General features: G+C 62.9%; 1 protein-coding gene across 1 annotated transcript in view; it reads left to right on the top strand.

Annotated features, from left to right (window-relative positions):
- Positions 1 to 19536, top strand: part of NIBAN1 (niban apoptosis regulator 1) — a 111630-nt gene extending 92094 nt beyond the window's left edge. Inside the window, exons 7-14 of the mRNA XM_008249920.5 lie at positions 3950 to 4054; positions 4197 to 4359; positions 6150 to 6337; positions 7270 to 7431; positions 8784 to 8894; positions 11053 to 11160; positions 15031 to 15142; positions 16127 to 19536. Of these exons, the coding sequence (XP_008248142.3) occupies positions 3950 to 4054; positions 4197 to 4359; positions 6150 to 6337; positions 7270 to 7431; positions 8784 to 8894; positions 11053 to 11160; positions 15031 to 15142; positions 16127 to 16962 (1785 nt within the window). The 3' untranslated portion in view covers positions 16963 to 19536. The remainder of the gene's footprint in view (positions 1 to 3949; positions 4055 to 4196; positions 4360 to 6149; positions 6338 to 7269; positions 7432 to 8783; positions 8895 to 11052; positions 11161 to 15030; positions 15143 to 16126) is intronic.
- The last annotated feature ends 2241 nt before the right edge of the window (positions 19537 to 21777 follow it).

Genomic DNA, 21777 nt, shown 5'->3' with positions numbered 1-21777 from the left:
GCTAGTTCCGTGTGCGTGCTTTCACAGTCGCAGCAGCCGCTAGGAAGCTACCATCCCGACTTGTCACCGAGGCTTCTGGGGGAGGGCGACCACGGCTCACCGCGCTGCCCAGCTGGGGGCTACGCGGCCGCTCTGCCCCGAGCGTCCACTGAGCGCCACGCACTATCCAGAGGACTCAGGCCCCAGGGGGAGCAGGACAGAGCGGCCCTGCCCTGCGGGTTTCGAGGGTTCAGGGTCGCCGGCCTCCTGAGAGGGTGGCGGACGGCCTGATGGCGTCCGGTCCGGGGCCACAGGAGCAACCCCGCGGCGGGACGTCCTGGGTCTCGCGTCTCTCGGGCTCCTGGAGCCAGCCGTGCACGTGGAGTCCATAAAGGCCTTAGTGCCAAGCTCTCAGAGCAAGGTGCTAAGGCTAAGAAGCCCCGCATGTGGGAAAACAGAACAAGACCAAGGTAAGTGGGGGGGTCATCACATGACCCGGGAAGCAGTTTTGCTGCCCAGGAACTTGGGTGTCTTTGGTGGAATCCCAGCCCTGTCAAACGGGAGCACAGAAGGCATTTGCCAGCACTGCCCGCGTGAGTGGGGGACGTTCAGAGCGGTTGGCAGAGTCATGGAGCCCACGGGGACGGCAGCCCACGCTGGCCAGCTGGGAGAAGCCACACGAGGACAGGCTCCTGAAGCTTCCGTGTGCTGGGCCTGGAGGATCACGGTTCACCACGCCCCCAGGGCGGGAGCAGACAGCAGAGGGCGTCCGTCCCTACCTGGGGAAGGGACGCCCCCAGGCGGTCAGAGCGGCAGCGCCCGGCCAAGACCGTGCCATCCCTTGGGGAGAGCTCTGGGCGTGTTCACAGCATCTTCCTCCTCTCCGCTAAGGGCTTCATCCGTGCTGGCTGCCGGGCCTGCCTTCAGAGGGTTCTCGGCCTTGCTGCGAGGCTGCACAGCGCACTCACGGCACCTGCAGGCGTCCGGGCAGAGCAGGGTCGCAGCGTAGCCTGCCCGACAGACCTCAGGGGAGTGTGCATACCAGCGGCAGCCCCGCCGGTGTTCTGCTGCGCATGTGTCCCAGGGATGGTGCCGGATGCTGGTGCCGACGCGGAGCTGTGATTTGCCTTGCAGTCACCAGCGCACTTCTGAAAGGTCATGGAAATGGAAGTCAAAGGCACTTATTCTGGTGCAAAAAAATGTTCGAGATCTGTGCATACAAGAGGTCTCCAAGCAGTTCACGGAGATACACATCACGGAAAACAGATGGGTTCAACAAACGTTGTGCCCTGAAATAAACTTGGCTGGAATTCCACTCCCCCACAAACCTGGCCAAGTACACGGGCAGGTGGGGCGGACTGCTGGATCTTCAGGTTCCAGCGGCTGGTTCATCCAGCCCCCTCCAGGTCCCTGCCCCGAGAGAGGACGTGAGGCAGCCCTGCCGAGCCACAGCCCCAGAGGAGGTGGAGGACTTAGGTCCCTGCTCCCGCGGGGCTGACGCCTCCTTGTCTCTCCCCGACTCTGGGTACCCCCACCGGGCGCTTAGCCCACCGAGCACGTGGGCGTGGATCCCTCACTGCCTGCTCAGCTCGCCGTGGCTGCTGCGGGGTTGGCGCATGTCAGGGAGTCTTGAAGCCCTCAGAAACGGGGATTCTTCTCTTCATTGTCCTCAGAGATTGGTGAGACAGATAAAAGCGTCCCCACCGATGGACTACCAGGAGTCACCCTCACGCCAGGCAGATGCTGATGGCGGGGTCAGGGCCCCGCAGAGCGGGTGCCGTGGGCTGGGCTGGGCTGCTCCACCTCCGCCCTGGCAGTGCCTGCAGAGCTCAGCTGGAGCGCCACACCTGCCAGGACAGAGCCCCGGTGACAGGGAAAGCCAGGGAGCTGGGAGGACCAGCGAGCCCAGAGCAGAGCTGCCCTGGACCGAGGCAGGTGCAAGACTGAGAACGGGAGTGTCGCTTCAGACCCACGGAGCGGCCGTCTCGAGGGAGCCCCTGCTTTCCTGCCTCCTCCGATCCCAGGGTCGGTCTTGCCCGTTTGTCATCCACAGTCTGCAGCCTGCTGTGGACAGCCGAGCTGCGGGCCCCCACAGACTTGTGGTCCGGGCGACCTGGGCAGCCGAGAGCCCCCACAGGGACGAGAGGGACACGGAGCCCCGTGGCAAGTGGACACACACAGGCAGCTCAGGATCAAAGAGCACCTGTCCACTGCCCCGGCACCGCTGCAGGAGAGATCTGCGAACAGATGGCCCTCGGATGCCCCGCGAGCTCTGGACACCCCTGCCCGGGGCTCAGGGCTCAGCCCTCGGATGTCCGCCTCTTCCAAAGTGTCCGTTACTCCTTATTTCCTTTCTCTTTCCCCCAAACTGTCCAGTTGTCAATGACACCTGTCATTAACAGGCACTGCCTTCCAGGCTTAACTTGATGGACCCCCGAGAGGAGCCTGCCATGGGGACCCCGGGACGCCCCCACAGGACGGGCCTACAGGGAGGGCCGCTCCTTGTGTCACAGCCGGTCACCAGTGGCCCTGACGGTCAGGAAGCAGTAACCTGTCCATCAAAGGCTCACTGTGCGGGAAAGGAACCCCTGCTCTTCTGGGGACCCGACTCGGTGGCGTCACTGCCGCGTCCAGACCGGCCCGGGCGTCGGTCACCAGAGCATGGGAGTCAGCCACCAACAGGGCCCTGGGTGTAAGGGAGCCGAGTCCATGCTGAGGGCGCTCCGGGTCCACCCCTCAGTGTCTGTGCCGGGGAGCCCTGCGGGGAGCGGACGGCCCTGAGTCCCGCCCTCACCTCACCGCGCACCTCAGGTGGCCCTGTGTTTCCGGGCGTCTTCCCAGCCCTGTCCAGGCAGCTCCTCCCTTGTCCTCCTCAGCACTGGAGAGGGTGGTGGTGGCTCCAGTGACACGGGGGACATGGGGACACGCAGGGGCTTTGACGTGAGGGCTCGAGGAGGAGGCAGGAGAGTCCTGGAGACACAGACTCAGCACACAGGCACCAGGGTCAGGCCCGAGTGCACACACAGGGCTGCTCAGGTGTGCTCAGGTGTGTGCAGGTGTACACAGGTGTGCACAGGGCTGCTCAGGTGTGTACAGGACTGCTCAGGTGTGTGCAGGTGTGCTCAGGTGTGTGCAGGTATGCTCAGGTGTGTGCAGGTGTGCCCAGGACTGCTCAGGTGTGCTCAGGTGTGTGCAGGTGTGTGCAGGTGTGCCCAGGACTGCTCAGGTGTGCTCAGGTGTGTGCAGGTATGCTCAGGTCTGCTCAGGTGTGCTCAGGTGTACACAGGACTGCTCAGGTGTGCTCAGGACTGCTCAGGTGTGCTCAGGTGTGTGCAGGTGTGCTCAGGACTGCTCAGGTGTGCCCAGGTCTGCTCAGGTGTGCACAGGACTGCTCAGGTGTGCTCAGGTGTGTGCAGGTGTGCTCAGGTGTGCACAGGACTGCTCAGGTGTGCTCAGGACTGCTCAGGTGTGCCCAGGTCTGCTCAGGTGTGCTCAGGTGTGCACAGGACTGCTCAGGTGTGCACAGGGCTGCTCAGGTGTGCACAGGACTGCTCAGGTGTGCTCAGGTGTGCATAGGACTGCTCAGGTGTGTGCAGGTGTGCACAGGACTGCTCAGGTGTGCACAGAGCTGCTCAGGTGTGCTAAGGTATGCACGGGTGTGCTCAGGTCTGCTCAGGTGAGCTCAGCTCTGCACAGCCCTGCTCTGGGTGCCCTCTCCTACTCACACCAGGTCCCCGGGGTCTGAACACAGGAAGGTGAGCTCGGGGTGTTCTGTTGGGGGCTGCCCACCGTGGCCCTGTTCCTCGCAGAGGGTCCTTAGTGTCAGCCCTCTGAGGTCCTCCTCAAGGCTTCAACCCAGGGTCGGACCACCCACCTCGCCGAGCGCCTGCCCCCGCACAGCGGCACCAATGGGCCCGAGGCTCAGCCTCAGCCACGCCCAGCTGACCGCCCGCGGCCTCTCCCTCTGCAGGCCCTGAGCAGCCTGGTGATGGAGGAGCTGCTGCCCGCCCTGCAGGCTGACCTGCTGCCCACCATGAAGGGGAAGAGGAGCGACAGGAAGAGGGCCTGGTTCGGGGTGAGCTCTGCAGGTCCCAGGGACGCCCCCTTCCGTGCCGGCGTTGTCATTGGAGACAACCCCGTCCCCCGCGCCGCCCAGCACGCAGCCCTGGCCCGGCCCGTGCGCTCCACCAAGCCCCTCCCCGTGGTCCCTCTTGCAGCTGCTGGAGGAGGCCTTCCACCTGGTCCAGCGTCAGGTGGCGGAAGGCCTGCGTGGCCTGAAGGAGGAGTGCCGAGCCTTGACCGAGGGCCTGGAGGGGAGGGTGCGCGCCGACATGGACCAGATCGCCAACTCTGAGGACTTCCTCGCCGGGAAGATCGAAGGTCAGTGGTGCACTGTTTTCCCAGCGCCTGCACGGGGACTCGGCCGGCCCCAGGAGAGGCTGGAGGGGACGGGTGGGCGAGGCTGGCAGCTGTCGGACAGGAGCAGGCCACAGGAGGCGCCGAGACCTGCCCGTTCCACAGAGGCCTCGTGGGCACCGGGGCGAGACAGCTGTGCACCCCACCTTGCACGGGGGCCGGCGCGTCTGCCGGCAGAGGCGCGTCCCAGCTGGGCACTTCCACCACTGACTCACACGGGCCCTGCCGTGCCCCAGCGCTGGCAGGGAGAGCAGAGAGCAGAGCGGGTCGCCCTGGTCGACTCGGGGACCTTCCCTGAGCCTGGCGCGGTCTGCAGGTCCCCGGGAAGATTTCAATCAGGGAGTGAGCCGCGGTCCTCTGCGGCAAAGCCCAGTGCTCCGACCTGGACTCGTAGCCCCAGCCCCAGCACGAGCAGTCGGGGGTGCTCAGGCAGCCCACGTGCTGCCCCCTGCCCCAGCGTCCCCACCGGAAATCCGGAGGGCCACGAGCGGGGGTCCGGCCTACTGCTGCCAGGTCCCCGGCACCGCTGTCCAGGACAGTTCTGAAGTTTCAACCAAACGCTCTGCAAATAGTTCCCCTCTCAAAGTTAATTAACTAATAATTTATTCCCCTGGCAAGCCGTTCTGCCCTTGGTGTCAGGTCGCTTGGTGAGAGCCAGGGGTCATTCTGCAGGTGGCTCGGCTGATTGAAGGGTCCCCAGTCTGGCCGAGGCCTCTCGCCTGGTGTGCGGTGCTGCTCCCGCAAAGCAGGGGCCGACCTGGCTTTCGCTCCATCTGTGAGTCACAGGGGGTGGATACCGGGGTCAGCGCGTGTTCCCTGTGGACGGCAAGGCCGTGTGGCTCACCCCGCCCCCGGCACGGGGCCTCCTGGGCCGTGGGCAAGTCAGGCGACTTCCGGCACAGGCCTCCTTCACTACCCCACCAGCGCCTGATCCTGGCTGGCCAGGAGGATCACCCCGCCTTGCAAACTCCGTGTCTACGTCAAGGACAGTGCGTTGCCACTCAGGATGGAACTGGGTGGCTTTTCTGCAACCCACTTAGGGACATTTTGTACCGTGCTTTTTTGTTTATTTGGGGGTTTTTGTTCTTTCAATAAGCTTTATTAAGAGTGACACCGAGAGGTAGAGACAGAGAGAGATCTTCCATACTGGTGTTCTCTCCCCACATGGCCACAATGGCCAGGGCTGGGCCAGGCTGAAGCCAGGAGCCAGGAGCTCTGTCTGGCTCTCCCGCGTGGGTGAGGGGCCTTCCTCCGCTTTCCCAGGCGCGTTAGCAGGGAGCACGATGGGTGCTCTGCTGTGGGGTGCTGGCGTCACAGGCAGCAGCTGCTCAGCCCACTGGGCCACACCCGGCCCCCTGGCTTTGTTTTAACTGCAATGAGGGTGGAAGGAGGTGGTGGCAGGCTGAATGGGTTTGGTTCCATTTGCTAAGAAGGTTTCTAAATGTGTCTGTGAGGGAGGGGCTGGGACTGGGGAGGACCGAGTAGAAGACAGATGGTGCACCTGCAGTCATGGCGATGGACAGCGGGCTGTGGGCGTCCCGCACAATGCATTGTATTCCCAGGGAAGGACGACAGGCGGGAGCTTCTGTCTGCCCCAGCTCTGCCACGGCCAGGTTTTCAGCACTGCCCTCACCACGCCGACTTGCCCTGCCCACGCGAGCTTGCTGGGGACACGGTCCGGTCCAAGCCGGTCCAGCACCTGTGAATCTAATTTTGCCCTAAGTCCCATTTTGTTGGGCCATTTCCTCCCCCAGCGATGGTGGCGCAGCCGGCAGAGCAGAGCTGCGCGGAGAGTGTGCGGCCGTTCCTGGCGTCCATCCTGGAGGAGCTCCTGGGGCCGGTGAGCTCAGGATTCGGGGCCGTGCGCTCGCTCTTCGAAGAGGAAGTGGATGCGCTCGGCCGGAGCTTTCAGAATACCAAAGACGGTGACCAGCTGAAGGAGGTAGGGCGCCACGGGCGGCGTGTGAGGCACAGTGACAGAGAGAGAGAGGGAGAGACCTTCCATCCACTGGTTCACTCCCCAGTGTCCACAACGGCGAGGGCTGGGCCAGGCTGAAGCCAGGAGCCTGGGACTCCACTGGGGGTCTCACGCGTGGGTGCAGAGGCCCAGGCACTGGGGCTGTCATCCAGTGCTCTCCCAGGCACATCAGCAGGAAGCTGGGTTGGAAGCGGAGCAGCTGGGACTGGAACCAGTGCTCTGGCATGGGGTGCCAGCCTCGCAGGTGGCCCAGGTCAGTTTGTTCTTAAAAACAGACTCATGAGCTACAGCATTGTTTCTCCAAGTGTGGTCCCTGGAGCCGCAAAGTCACCATCGCCTGCTGTTCCAATGCCAATGCTGCGGCCCAAGGTGGATCAGCTGAGCCGGGGTCTCAGGAGTCTATTTTACTGAGGCCTCTGGGGTGTGGCACAGCCTCCAGGTTCAAAGTCACCGGCACAGATGTGACCTGGCCGCGAGCTCTACACGAGGGGTCACGGCAAGCATCCCCTGTGCAAGTAGATGGGGCTGGCACCTCGGTCCTTTTCCTCCCCCGCTCCTCCTTTATTTATTTATTTATTTGAAAGAGTTCCAGAGAGGTGGGGCAGAGAGAGAGAGAGAGAGAGAGAGAGAGAGAGAGAGAGAAGTCTTCCATCCCCTGGTTCACTCCCCAGATGGCCACAGCAGCCAGTGCTGGGCCAGGCTGAAGCCAGGAGCCAGGAGCTTCTTCCAGGTGTCCCACGTGGGTGCAGGGGTCCACGCCCTTGGGCCGTCTTCCAGTGCTTTCCCCGGCCATTAGCAGGGAGCTGAGTGGGAAGTGGAGGGTCCCGGCTGCTGATGTGGGAACGGGCGCTGTCCCTGCGTCTGACGCTGCTCGGTGTTTCCCGTGGCCATGGCAGCACCTAGACGGCCTGCTGCGCCTGCCGCTGGACGCCGTGAAGATGGAGGCCTGCTACCGCGAAGCCGCCCCGCTGCAGGAGCAGCTGCAGGACCTCAACAGCCGCTTCCGCTTCCCGCACGTGGACCTCGTGGTGCAGAGGGCCCAGAACTACATGCAGGAGGTGGGCGCCGTGGGTCGCGGTCGGGGAGGGGCTGGGAGCCAGGGAGCACCCGCCGGCCTGCGGGAAGGGCCGTGGACCTGGGACGCGCTCTGTCCTCCCCGCTGGTCCTCCTCTCCTTCATTGCTGGACATCAGAGAGGAGAATGATCCGACACGGGTAGGATGCTACCCATGTTACAGGTGTCACGGGGCACTTACTCTGGGACGTCAGGTCCCACTTCCGGCAGCTGTGGCGGGACACGCTCCTAGAAGGATCCGTGGCTGTGCTGGCAGTGCTGGGATAGAGCCTGTGCCGGCGCTAGGAGCAGATCTCAGGCCCAGGGGGAACGGAGCCTTGCAGAGCTGGGCAATGCCGTGTGTGAGAAACCTCTGACGAGCTCAGAGGGTCAGCGATGGGCGGGAACCACGCTGGGAGGCCGCGTGGCAGAAGCCCCGTGGTGACGCTGGGCCCTCAGTGGTCAGCCCCAGGCCCCAGGCAGAGCCGGGTGAGGAGCCGGGGCTGGGGAAGTGCTAAGAGCCGGGCTACGGGCAGTGCCTATGCACCTGCAGAGTGGCTTCCACACGGTCAGTGTGTGGCTGCAGGTGCCAGGGAACAGAGGAAGGGGATGACCCAGAGGGCAGCGCCAGGCTGGGCCCCATGGTCCTGGGTGTTCCAGCTCAGGGGTGACAGAGAGCATGTCTGGGTGTCAGACATCCATGGGCACATACCTGCCTGTGTGTGCATGCAAGCATGCATACATGTACGAGTTAGCATGCATGCATGTGAATGTGTGCACGTGTGTGTGCATTTGTGTGTGCGTGTGGGTTGTGTGGGCCCACGTGTGTGTAAGCATGTATGAGTATGTGAGTAAACATGTGTGTATGCATGCGACTGTGTACACTCAAGCATGTGTTCCTGTGTGTGCATACATGTGTTAGTATGTGAGTGAACACACGTGTGAGTATGTGCACATATTCAAGCATTGTGCACACGCCCGTGTCAGCATGTGTGTGCATGTGTATGCATGTGTGTGTGCCTGTATGCATGTTCAAGCATGTATGAGTGTGCATGTAAGTATGTGTGTATATTCAAGCATTGTGTATATGCATGTGTCAGTGAGCATGTGTGTGTATATGTTTGTGGGTTAGCATGTGTGTACATGCCAGCATGTGTGTGTGCACGTGTGTGTGTACATGCAAGCATGTGTGAGTGCCCGTGTCCCCATCGCCTCCCATCCCACTGTGGGCCTGTGGCCGTGAGCGTCTGATTCAGAGCCCCGGCGGCTGGGTGGGGACCTGCTGCCCGGGTGCCGCCGCCGAGCGCGGTGCCGGCTGGTCCTCCCTGACGCGCCCGTCTGCCTGCTCCGCTTCCAGCTGATGGGGAACGCCGCGTTCACCTTCACACAGCTGCTCGCCCCGCACCTGCAGGGAGAGCCCGCCCGAGCCGCCGCCGCCATCGAGAAGGTGAAGCTCCGAGTGCTGAAGGTGGGTACCCGGCCTGACCCCGTGCCTGCTGCTGGGGGCAGGCTCCCTCCTCGCTGGGCCCGCACCTGCGGCTCCCCGGCTCCATGTCCGCGCGTCTTCTGCCACCCAGTGGCCACGTCGGGGAGCACAGGCGCTCAGGTCTCCACGCCTTGGTTAGGTGAGGCCGCCCAGCGGCGTGGCGTGGCCACCCTTGTCGGCTGCGCGCTCTGACACTGCACACGCATAGTATGTCCTTAGGCTTTTTTCCTTTCCTGCCCTGTTTCCTGCGATTCTCACGGGAACTTGCAAGGCGTTAGAATTCGTCAACACTGTATGGACCAGGACACTGGCTCTCCGTGAACGGGACAGCCAGCAGCATGCTCAGTGCCAGGCTGAGGGCACAACGGTGCTTCCACCTCGTCCACTAGTGTGCACCCCTCCTGCCGCTCTGCACAGCGCTGGGGCGGGCCCTGGACCTCAGTCCGCCTTTGTGCCTCACAGGCCGGAGGAAACAGGCAGCCAGATCGCTGAGAGGGGTCCGAGGGAGTCCCAGTGGTCACGATGGGGCAGGTGGTGACCAGCATGCCACTGAGTGGAAAGACAGCCAGTGCAAGCAGAGAGAGGTGCCCGGATGCCGGCAGCTCGGGTCTGGGGGGGACGTGGAATGCCTGTCAGCCCAGTTCACAGCCCAGGTGCAGGACCCTGCCGCCTGTCTCTGGTGCTGCCCCCACCCTGGCCCCGTGTGTGCCAGGCCACTCCCACCCTTCACGACGGCCGGTGTCCTCTCTGGACGCTGGGCTGGGAGTCTGTGCTCCTCTCGGACACCCAAGCCCTCCTGGTGCCGCTCCTCACTCACACTCTTCCTCCACTGGGCAGCCTTGGCTCGCTCCATAGAGCTATAGGTTTTTTTTTTTTAAGCTTTATTCATTTATTTGAAAGTCAGAGTTACACAGAGAGAGGAGAGGCAGAGGGAGAGAGGTCTTCCATCTGCTGGTTCACTCCCCAATTGACCACAATGGCCGGAGCTGTGCCGATCCGAAGCCGAGAGCCAGGAGCTTCCTCTGGGTCTCCCATGTGGGTGCAGGGGCACAAGGACTTGGGCCACCCTCTACTGCTTTCCCAGGCCATAGCAGAGAGCTGGATCGGAAGTGGAATAGCTGGGATTCGAACTGGCACCTGTATGGGATGCCAGCACTGCAGGCCAGGGTGTTAACCCACACTGCGCCATAGCGCCGGCCCCAGAGCTCTAGTTTTGTCCCAGTCACTTCCAGGGGCCACACCTGCTACACGGGCATCCCATGTGGGTGCTGGTTCATGTCCCCGCTGCTCTACTTCCTATCCAGCTCCCTGCTGTGGCCTGGGAAGGCAGTGGAAGATGACCCACATGCTTGGGCCCCTCACCCACGTGGGAGACCCGGATGGAGCTCCAGGCTCCTGGCGTCAGCCTGGCTCAGCCCTGGCCATCATGGCTATCTGGGGAGTGAACCAGTGGATGGAAGATCTTTCTCTCTTTTCCACCCTTGGCTCCTTCTCCTTCTCCTCTCTCTGTAATTCTGACTTTCAAACAAAATAAATACACATTTAAAAAAAGAAAAGTCATTGCCTCCAGTAGAGCTGTCCTCGCCCCTTTAGCCACTCTTCGTTTGGCTGTTGCGCTCCTGCACCTGTGGCTGGACACCCGCGTCTGCAGTGCCCTGGAAGGGACCCCAGACTGGAAGCCTGGCTCCTGGGTCTGGAAGCTCAGTGCAGGACAGAAGGGGTCAGCATCGTCCCTGTCCCCGACACTGAACTTGTCTGGGGAACGAGCCACAGGGTCAGTGGACCGCTTCCTCTCTTCTCTGCAGAAGGCATCCACTGACCTGCTGGCCAGACACGGAGCTGACCGAGCCGGCCGTGGCTCCCATGCCCCCCGCCGCGCACGGGGGCGGTGACCTACAAGCTCACCCCTGGTTCCAGCCCCGATTTCTTTATGTCCCAGAAGTCGCCGCGCTGTGTTGCTGCTGTCTCGGTTTCCGTGTCTGTGAGGGGGAGACAGACGGGTCCATCAGAACCCGAGCCTGGAGTGGAGAGACCTCTGGGACCCTGGCGTTGAGGGGGGGGGAGCTGAGCGGGCGGCGGAGGTTTGTGCACGTCGGTGAGCGGCTCCTGCGCGGCTGCTCACGCGTGCCTCTCTTGGCAGCAATACGACCATGACAGCAGCACCGTCCGCAGGAAGATCTTCCAGGAGGCCCTGGTGCAGATCACGCTCCCCACCGTGCAGAAGGCTCTGGCGCCCACGTGCAAACCGGTAAGGGCTCGGCTCCTGCAGGCACGCGCCTGCCCGTGTGCCTCGGTGTGCACGCTTTCCCACGCGTGGCCATGCGGTTTCAGCTCCGTGGGCCCCACAGCTTCTGTGTAACCAGAGGCGATGCGTGAACACACGGTGCCCTTTAAACTGGATTTAGAAGACCAGAAGCTGGCAGGGCGGCCGACCCCTGGCCCAGGCAAATCTTGATGTCAGGCCGAGCTCAGGGCTGACAGAGACACCTCAGGGTAGCAGGTGTGCCCCACTGCCGTGTGACTCACAGGTACACTGTGTCCTGGGAAACCTGACCGTGTCCAGGAAAAGATGGTAAGTAACGCGATTACAGAGGCTGTTTGTTCTGGACCCAGTGACATTTGTTTAAGAAGATCAACAAACCACTCAAGGCTGCTTCGAATAGCAGGCTGCCTGTGACAGCCGTGGTTGCGAAGGTGGGACTCGGCCTGCGGGCTCGAGTGACGGGCGAGCAGCGTCCAGGGGCTGGCCCGAGTCCTTGCCCCCGACTCGCCAGCCCTGGGGCCCCGAGCAAGTCCCTTTCCCTCTGGGCTTGGATATCCAGTGGACGCCGTGGTAACCGTGTGCAGGCTGACCTCAGTCATTCTCGCAAGGGCCCGAGTAGCAGGTGGGAAGGACCTGGGTGATGCAGAGGGTGAGTGCCCAGGTGCGGGCCCGTGCACTCTCTGCCCCGAGCGGGAGGCCCCCGCCACCACGGGGGCCATCACGAGCCAGACGCGGGCCAGGCCTGCCCCTGCTGGAGCACAGGACGGGAGCTTGGGGGAACCTGCCAAGGCCCTTTCGGCAGCTTGGAGCGGCTGTCAGCGCTGGCCGTGCCCTGCTCCGCGTGGGTCACCCGCCGTGGGAATGCCGGCTCGTGTTTATACTCTGCGCGCTCCGGTTTGCCTCGGCAGACCCGGCGCTGGCCGTTTGTTTCTGGGGTGTTTTCTAGAGCACAGGGGGATTTGGGCGAGGCCAGGGGAGGAGACTCGGTCTCCAAGACTGCCCCCCTGTGTGCCGGCCAAGGCCAGCAGCAGCGTGATGCCGGGGCCACCGCACACCCCGGGAGTGACACACATTCTGCTGGGGCCTCCCGAGCCACCAGGTCCCAGGCAAGGCACACGGAGAGGCTCCCCCAGCCAAGCCGCTGCAGAGCCTGGCGCGCCCCCTAGAGGCTGCCTTCCAAACAGTCCCTGGCCCAGGGCTGTCTGTCCTTAAGGCTACCGTATCCGAGTCCAGAACTTTAAAATCCTGCATTCGGGTAGTAGATGAGCGAGGGATTAACTGCTTCCCAGGAGTCTTTGCTACTTTACCAAAGACTTTTCCCCCCGAGGCTTTAAGTAGCAACTTCCGTGACCTGCTAGCCACACCGTAAAATTCCCAGCCCACTTTAGAAAAGGATTCTAGGGGTGGAGGTTTGGCCTAGCTGTTAAGGTACCGCCTGGGGAGCCTGCATCCCACCTCAGAGTGCCTGGGCTCCAGTCCTGCCTGTGCTCCCTGCCCCTGCATGGGAGACCCGATGCAGGCCCCAGCTCCTGGGTGCAGCCTGGGAGACCCAGATGCAGGCCCTGGCCCTGGGTGCACCCTGGGAGACCCAGATGCAGGCCCTGGCCCTGGGTGCAGCCTGGGAGACCCGATGAAGGTCCCAGACCTGGGTGCAGCCTGGCCCAGCTCCTGGGTGCACCCTGGGAGACCCGATGCAGGCCCCAGCTCCTGGGTGCAGCCTGGGAGACCCGATGCAGACCCCAGCTCCTGGGTGCAGCCTGGGAGACCCAGATGCAGGCCCTGGCCCTGGGTGCAGCCTGGGAGACCCAATGAAGGTCCCAGCCCTCGGGTGCAGCCTGGCCCAGCCCTGGGTACACCCTGGGAGACTCAGATGCAGGCCCTAGCCCTCGGGTGCAGCCTGGCCCAGCCCTGTGTGCAGCCTGGGAGACTCAGATGCAGGCCCCAGCCCTGGGTGCAGCCTGGGAGACCCAGATGCAGGCCCCAGCCCTGGGTGCAGCCTGGGAGACCCAGATGCAGGCCCCAGCCCTGGGTGCAGCCTGGCCCAGCCCTGACTGTTGCGAGTGACACAGCAGGTGAGATTCATTCTCTAGCAGATTCTGCACCCCCACCCCACCCTGGGAATTCTACACGAATTGGCCCAGGGAGGCCCCGGCAGCTGGACACAGAGCATCGTCCCAGGACGCGCTCCCCAGGAATCAGCCCATTCGGCAGAATGAGTCAGCACTGACATTTTAAAGGCTGCTGATTATTCAGCAAATGGGCACGAGGAAATGCATGACCCAGGCATGGGGCCAGGCCAGCTGTCCCTGCGGTCATGGGGTCCACAGTGTGTGTGTGTGGCGGGGTGGACAGGTGAACAGGAGCCGATGAGGACGCAGCGGGGGTCCGGGGAGGACTTGCAGAGGCTCCCGCCTGCTCCCGAGGCATGGGTGGCAGTCGGGGGTTAAGGGGTGGGAGACACGCAGGGACAAGGGGAGGGTGCGGGGGGCACGAGCCTGTGCCGCTCCTTGGGCAGAGGAAGAGACAGAGCGGCCGTGTGGCTTGCCCAGGGTCCCACCCGGTCCAGGGCCGCACCCCGTCTGCAGGCAGCGCCCCTTCCGTACCTGTGGCCCTGGTCCCTTCTCTAGGGACGGCGTCACTGAAGCCCATGGTGCTCCTCTCGTGGGGATAAAGGGACACCACCACGTGATGGTCCTGGGCAGTGGCGTCCCCACACCTGAGCACTGAGGTGTCTGTGTGGTCCCTGGGACCCCCTGCTCCACAGCCATCACCCCCGGCCAAGGTGCTCAGCCCCTGGTTCTCCAAGAGCCCTGTGTGGTCAGGGGTCACAGAGAACCCCCGGGATGCAGCCAGGTGGCAGGTACAGTTCCACCCCCGCCCTGCTCACAGGCCAGCCACGGGGACACCCACTGGAAGGCAGGAGGGGAAGGGGTTGCCCATCATGCCTGGGCTGTGTCAGAGGACTCCCGGGGTCAGGGCCACGTGGAGGGACAGAGGACAATGCTGAGGCCGTGGCTAGACTCCAACAGAGCTCAACACACATCCACCAATGGCCCGGCCGTCTCGTGTCTTGGTGTGGCCCCAAGATAAACAAGTCCTTAAATCCACAAAGACACGTAGAAGACTGTTCGTGGCGGTTACATCCGCAATGATCAAGGAAACAGCTCCATGGCCGTCAGCGAGGTTGAGACGCACGTTTCAGATCTTCGGGCAAATGATCCTCTTATCTCTAGAAAGGAACAGGCCACCCATACACAGGATGAATCTCAAAAATAAGCACAAAAGTCTACATTGTTTCAAGTTCAAGAACAAGCTAGGAGGGATCTCCCGGGATGGTGATGGAGCCTCAGATCCCGGCTTCTCTCTGGCAGGGTGGTGGGCTGGAAGAGGGCTGGGGGAGTGTGGGTGGGCGTGCCAGTGCCTGCTGTGTGGACGGAGCATGGCTGCACCTATGTTGTCACATGTTTGAGCATGTGCACCTTAGTCACACACACACACCCCTGTAAAGCACTGCTGTGGTTTTTGTAAAAGGAATAAGGGAGCAGTTGGGTTATGATGGAAGCACAGGGGGCCCGAGACCCCCTGGCCTTGAGGTGTGAAAGTTCTGTGCGTCTTCCCCCAAAAAACACCCAGACTGCGAGCCCCGTGCAGGAAGGGGCACGGCAGCACCGACGGGAGGAGAGAAGTGTTGTGGTCACACATGTGCTTGACGGGGGCTGAGGGAACCCCGGGGGAAGATTGCCGGGTCATCTCAGAAGTGCCTGTGGCCTGGGGGCCACTCTGGCCCTGCCCTGCCCCAGGAGGGCTCCTCTCCCTCACGCCCCTGCGCTGTCTCCTGCCCCCCCCCCCCCCCAGGAGCTGCAGAAGTTCGAGCAGCTCATCTTCGCAGACCACGCCCACATGATCCATGTGGAGAACGTCTACGAGGACATCTTGCATCAGCTGGTCCTGCGGGAAGCGCTGAAAGGTAAGGAAGCTTTGCCCGGGGCCCAGTGGGGCTGGCAGGTGGGAAGGGGGTGCCGGGGAGGCGGGAGCAGGGGAGAGAGAAGTAGGCAGGACCTGGCCCCGGCCGAGGCTGGTCCCTTGGCCATCACTCTCGGATCTTGGTGAGATGGGCGTTTCCAGCTTCATTGCCCAGGTGGGAAAACACAGGCTTAGAGCTGTGTTCCTGGCGCTGTTCCAGGCAGAGTAAAGGGACAGGGTCCCCATGGGCACACGCACGACCCCTCCCAGAGCTGGGCTGTCCACTTTCCTCACCTCCACTCAGCCAGACAGACGCAGCGCTGACACTGCACCTGCCATCCGGGCCGGGACTGGGGCGCCCAGGGGTCAGAGTGCGGGAGGACACGTGGACGGATGTGTGCTGGGAGGCCACCTTCACACCGGGGGCCTGGCACGGGGCGGGTCTCAGAAAGCCCTCCCCAGCGGAAACTGGCCAAGCCCAGGCCTCAGGTTGCAGGAGCTAATCCCAGGGGATCCAGTGAGGCCAGCCCCTCGCCGGCACCGGGGGCCGAGTCAGGAAGGAGAACCACAGAGCAGCCAGCATCCACGGATGCTGCAGGGGCAGCTGAGTCCACAAATCCAGGCTCCGGGAGCTGACCGACAGCCCCTGGGATGCCAGGTGTCAGCCTCTCTCCGCCTCTGGGGCAGAGCTGAATGTGCCCACAAAAGCACTTCAAAAGTCCATGGAAAACAGAACTCAAAGATACGTTTCTTTAGTGCAAAAAAAAAATTGAAATCTGTGCATAGTTTTATGACACTCATTTTCCACCAAATTTCTGAAAACCGCTTGTCCGCCTGGATCTCAAATTTCTTCTGTACCAAAATAAGCGTTTTCCGTTCCCGGCGTTTCTGTGGGCTTTCTGGAGTGCTTCCCAGGCACGTCCTGGGCAGGGGTGCGGCCGAGGGCTCTGGGAGCTAACGTCGCCCTTCGCGTCTGTGTCTCTCTCAGTGATCCAGGAAGCCGCCATGCAGAAGAAGCACAATCTGTTTGATGACAGCGTGGCCTTGCCCAGCGAGAGCGTGTCCAGCTTGACGGATCTGAAAACCCCCACTGGCTCCAAGCCAGCCAGCCCTGCCCGGCGGGCATCGGCCGCATCGCCGGGAGCCCTCGGGAGCGAGGGCTCCGGCACAAGTGGGCAGGCCGAGGGACAGGTGCAGCCCGGCAGGAATGGGCAGGGGGCTCCCGTGGGCCCTGACCACGACGCTGTGGCTCCTGTGGAGGGCGCGGCAGAGCTGGGGACCGCGGGGCACCCCGGAGACCCCGAGCCCGCCTCTGGCTCCCTGCGGGAGCTCAGGGAGCTGCTGGCCGAGTCCGCCCCCGTGGTCTACCAAGACACGGAAGGGGAGGCCCCTGGCGCCCCAGAAAATGAAGAGGAAGAGGAGGAAAACGCCCCGGGGTGCACAGTGCACAGCGAGGCCACAGCCCCCGACGTGGACCAGGGTGCACACAGCGAGGCCGGCGGCGTGGAGGTGCCCGCAGCCTGTGGTGCTGACCCTCAGCCAGGCCCAGAAGGGCCCGCTCAGGACCCCTCTGAGAAAGATCTCCAGGCCAGGGCCTCCGCCCAGGACGCCCAGGAGGGAGGAGAGGCCGCGGGCGCGGGGCCGAGCGAGGACTGGCTCCCGATGGAGAGCCAGGGCGCCCAGGCCGCGGGGAGTGTGGGCGCAGAGGAGGCCCAAGTCCCAGGCGCTCACACGGCCCAGTGGGAGGTGGAGGCAGCCCCCGACCCTGATGGCACGGAGACAGGCGGTGGTCAGGGGACCCCCCCGGAGCAGCCCTCAGAGTGAGGGGCAGCCCTGCCGGGGGCAGCCCCGCCCAGGGCCCCCCATGGGTGTGGGTGCTCCGAGTGGTCAGCCAAATGTGAGGCATTTCCTTAATTTGAGTCACAAAACTGAAGGGGCGGGACCTGCGCTGCTGCCCCCACCCCGGGACAGTTGCTGGGCGTTTTAGCCAGGGTGAGCGGGGGCCGCTTCCAGCCCACTCTGCGCAAGGCTGGGAGGCAGCCCCTGGTGCACTTTATGCTTCTGAACCTCTGGAAGGGTGCGAAAGCCCGCTGGAGCCCGCTCTGCCGCCTCCCCATCGCCCAGGACTCAGCGGGTGCCCACGGTCAGGCGCAGGGAGGCGCCTGCAGCCCTGGCGGGCATCCGGGTGCCGGGGCTGTGGGACGGTCCTGCTGCGACTTCCCCTGACGACTTCTTGCTGATTATCTTGCTGGTTCCTCCCAGTGGGAACTCAGAACCCTTCCCTGGCGTGTGCAGGTGGACCACCCTCCAGGTTAGCCAGAGACCACAAGGAGCTCAAAGCTCACAGGTGGACAGCGACCGCGTGCCATGCCCGGTGCAAGGCACAGCAAGGAAAAACAGAGGAGGCGCTACGGTCTGTAAGTTTCAACGCCCGGGCGAGGCCGACCTAGAAAACACGACTCCCCCCCCCATCCAAACGTGCATGCTCATCCCACAGGGAACAAAATGCGTAAACAGAGAGATGAGTGAAGACGAAGCAGGTACCGGGCGCCGAGGCCAGAGCCGGGCGGCCATGCTGTGGTTGTTCGGCAGTGTGTGAGTGCCAGGGACGCACTCACAGGGGGTGCCCTGTCGCAGGGCTGGCCTCCGGCCTGCGGTGGACACAGTCGTGTCTCCCAGGGACCATGGCCTCTGGCTTGCCGGAGATGGAAAAGATTGGTCATTGTCTTCCAGAAAATTCCAAATCACTTCCTAAAAACCCCCACCCCAGGCCCTGCTCTCGAAGTTTCTTTCCACAGACGTCAATGTTAGACCCCCAACAGCTTGTTTTCACCGTCGCCATCACCTAAGTTCATATCAGCTCTTTAGAGAATCGACCCAGGAGTTAAAACACCCCTCCCCCGAGAATGGCCCGGACTCTGGGTCACAGGGCAGAGCGGTGACCCGTCAGCCGTCTCGCCCCCCCCCCCCGGAGTTCCGCTCCTCTGTCCACGTCGGCCCCTCCCGCTACCGTCCCGACCCTGCTCTGCCCCCCCCCCCCCGCTCCTGCACATCCTGCCATGTAGTGCGGAGTCCTGCCTTTCCCGGGGGCCACGCTCTCCACGGGGTCAGGCGTCTCTTGTGCTTCCTGCTGGAAACCACAGCCCTCAACAGTGGCCTCCCTGCCGCCTCAAGTCATTCTGAGGCCCCTCGTGTCCAGCACGGGACTGGCCGCGGCGCCAGCCGCTCCGGAGGCGTGGGGACCGGCCTCTCAGTGTGCCAGGGGCCGGGGTTCCGGGTGCAGACTCCTCGGCTGAGCTCTGCCTCGTGGAGTCTCCCCTTCAGTAAAGTCCGAAGTCCAGCGGGAGGTGGCCCGGCGCAGTGCATCCCTCCCGGCCCGAATCTGCAGGCCTTCCTCCCTCTCTGCCCCCTCCCCCCCACATACACACCAAAGCTGAGCTCTGACAGCCCTGGGAGAGGCTGCGGTTCCCGGCGCTGCGCACCTGAGCCCAGCACCCGGCTTTGTCCACCCAGGAAGCCAGAGGGACCAAGTGGCAGGACCAGCCTGGAGCAGACGGGATTCTTCCCTACAAGGAGTTCAGTGCGTCCCTCGGCGGAGCAGGCGTGGTTGTGCACTCGCAGGGGCTCAGGGAGGCGGCACGCACGTGAAGTGGCTAGTGTGCGGGCTACCGTCTGGGTGGGATTCTCCCAGGTGCCCCGAGTCCACCCGGCCTTTCCCACACGCGTGTCTGGTCTCCTCCACGGTTTCCAGGCAGGAGCGGAGCTGCTGTGACCCATGCGAGCGGAAGCGGAGACCTCTGCTCCCAGCACAGCCGCCGGAAATGCGCAAACCATGGACCCTGGCAGAGCCCCGTGGTATAAGCCGGGCAGGTTTCTGTCGACCTTCCACAAAGGAGACAGCCAGCGCATCTCTGCCTGCTCCGTGGCTTGGACCCAGAACCCGCAGACGCAGCTCTGCTGCGAGAAAGGGTGTGTTGAAGACGACAGGGACACGCTGCCCCTGTTTGTCCGAAAGCCCCGCTGAGAGGCTGGGAGGGGAGAGCTTCGGGTCTGGCCTGCCTGGGTTTGTCCTGAAGGGGCTCAGAGCTGGCTCTGTCAGTCTCCAGATCAGAGCCAGTGGTCTCAAAGGTTTCTCAGGCCCAGCAGAAGTGATTTTAGTGCGCGGTAACAGGTGCCAGGTGCCACGTAGCACTCAGGATAGGGAGGAGGCGGAGCGCCGCCCAGCCGCCCTCATGATGTGGCAAAAAGGGGACAGCTGTGTCCTGATGTGTGGGCATGTGTGGGGTCGGCCGCCTGACCTCTGCAGCTTCCTATGTAGAGCAATTAAACGGCGAACACTTTATAGCCATGTATTTACTCTGTCCAGTGCCTATATTCCAATAAAATGTTCACCCTGAAGAGCTGTCCAGATGCTGTTGACTTGCAGTGGCTGGTTTCGGGGCCTAAGCAGATGTCACGCTGGAGCTGGGAGGGCAAGCTGAGTCCCGGGGCCGGTGGTGGAGCTTTTGCTTGGTTGTCGGGAGGAAACCCGGGCCGGCCCCTAACATCGCGGCGTGGCGCTGGTAGTTGTTTCTCTAGGAGTTGGGTGGCATCCATGGCACAGCTGCAAGGCCCCCCACCCCCGGGCACGAGGCCGGCAAAGCCAGCGGCTGTGGTGCCAGCATGGTCTCCCCGAGATGTGGGGACTCCTGTCTGGCTCTAAAACCCACGCTCCGGCTTTTAAAGCTTGCCAGCCTTGCAGGAAGAAAAGCCTGACAGAGTCTGTGCCCTCTGGCTTAGCAACGGAGCCCTCGCCGTTTGTGTACTTCTTGGGTGGGTTAGCACAGGCAGGGTCACGGCTCGTGCTAACCCTGGGTCATGGAGCTCATGTGCCCTGTGACCGCGCAGCGTGTAACTGCAGCCGAGCAGGCACGGAGCCTTCCCACACACGTGCAGTTTTCTGCAGCCAGCAGTTGCCGGGGTGGGGGTGGGGGGATGCTACCACACGCACCTTGCAAAGAAGCGTGAAAACAAGGAAGAATGCGGGCTAGGGTTCCAGTCTCCTGCCGCCAGACAATAGCCTGAGGTAGTTACACGTGTACGCGCTGTGTCAATAGTCCTCACCTCTCTCCTCTCCCTGCGCAAACAGGAGCCCAGGGGATACCCTTATCGCACCTGTGACCTGTGGTTTCCTTTCAGAGTTCTCCTGCGGCCTGAGTCGGAGGCCCTGGTGCCGAGAGCAGTTTTATTCCCCCTTCCTGTCTCCCCACGAGTGCCTCTCCTTCCCGGTTTGCCCAGCACGAAGGACCTTGTGGCACTCACTCTGCGCCCGCTGTGTTCCGCGTCTCCAGAGAGCCCTCTTGGGGCTGGTTCCAGCGTGCTCTAAGACGCTGGGGAGGGGGAGCTTTCTCCGCACGCCTGGACGGGCAGTGTGTCCGCCGGCCCCTGCACTCTGGGGCTTGAAGGTAGCTGAGCAGTCGCACGACCTCCAGACATTCCTGCTAAGGCGGGCGTCCACCGAAGGGGCTTCACCCTCTCTGTCCAGAGCACATTCCACCCCGGGAACTCCAAGAGAGAGCACACAGCGCCCTTGCCCGCCACCAGCCTGCCCCGCACAACGCCATCCCCCAGCTCCAGGCGTCTCCACTGGGGCTGCGCACACGCCCCGAACACTTGTCCGGAGCACTTGTTCTTGTGACAGCCTCCAGAACTCCCCAGGTGACCGCGATCCGGGTAAAGGTCCCCAAGTCCTCAGTGTTGATGTGCTGAGTGCTGTGGGTCCCTGCGTCTTAGTGCAGGCTCCTCCACATGCCGGCTCCCCTCGGCAGCCTCCACCTCCCAGCAGAGCCTTGCTCTTGAGGGTGCGCTGCTCCCAGACGTGGCCCAGAGTCAGGCACCTCCACACCTCCTCCCTTCCCCGGTACCCTCCAGGGAAACCAAAGAGCAATCCTCCCTCCCCCCGGCCCTCTTTCCTCCCCCCCACCTTCCTCTCAAGGGCAAACAGAAACACAGAACGACATTGCACTCTCTGGTTCCCTCCCCAAATGCCCACAGTGGCCAGGCTGGGTCAGGCCAATGCCAGGAGCCTGGAAGTCCCTCTGGGACTCCCATAAGTAGCAGGGACTCAGGTACTCGAGCCGCTGCTGGCTGCCTCCCAGGGCGCGCATTGGCAGGAAGCTGGAGTCAGAAATGGAGAAAAATTTGAAGCCAGGATCCCAGTGGCCAGCAGGTCTTCCAGCTCCTTTCTAAGGCCTTGCTCCCTTTTGGACCTCTGGGGTTGGCCAGATGGGCAACTTAATTCACCGAGCGGCTATTGTCTCCTTCGTTTGTCTTCTCTTCCTGTCTCCAAGTAGATGAGATTTTATTTAAAAAGCTGCGGTGGGCATGGGTGTTGGAGTGCAGCGGGTGAAGCTGCCCTTGGATGGGGTTCCTGACTCCTGCTGTTGGCCTGGCCCAGCCTGGCTGTTGCAGGCATTTGGGGGATGAACCAGCGGATGGAAGTTCTCTCACTGTCACTCTGCCTATCAAATAAATAAACAAACTTTTAAAAAAGGAGCAAGTAGGGGGACAGTGTTGTGGCACAGTTGGTGAAGCCAGTTTGTGTCTCGGCTGCTCCACTTTTGATCCAATTCCCTGCTGATGGCCTGGACGAAGCAGTGT

The sequence above is a fragment of the Oryctolagus cuniculus genome, chromosome 13 (assembly GCF_051225735.1).
Source record: "Oryctolagus cuniculus isolate XC-2025 breed Fujian yellow rabbit chromosome 13, ASM5122573v1, whole genome shotgun sequence".
In the NCBI taxonomy this organism is placed as follows: domain Eukaryota; kingdom Metazoa; phylum Chordata; class Mammalia; order Lagomorpha; family Leporidae; genus Oryctolagus; species Oryctolagus cuniculus.
This window is presented reverse-complemented; position numbering and strand designations above follow the sequence as displayed.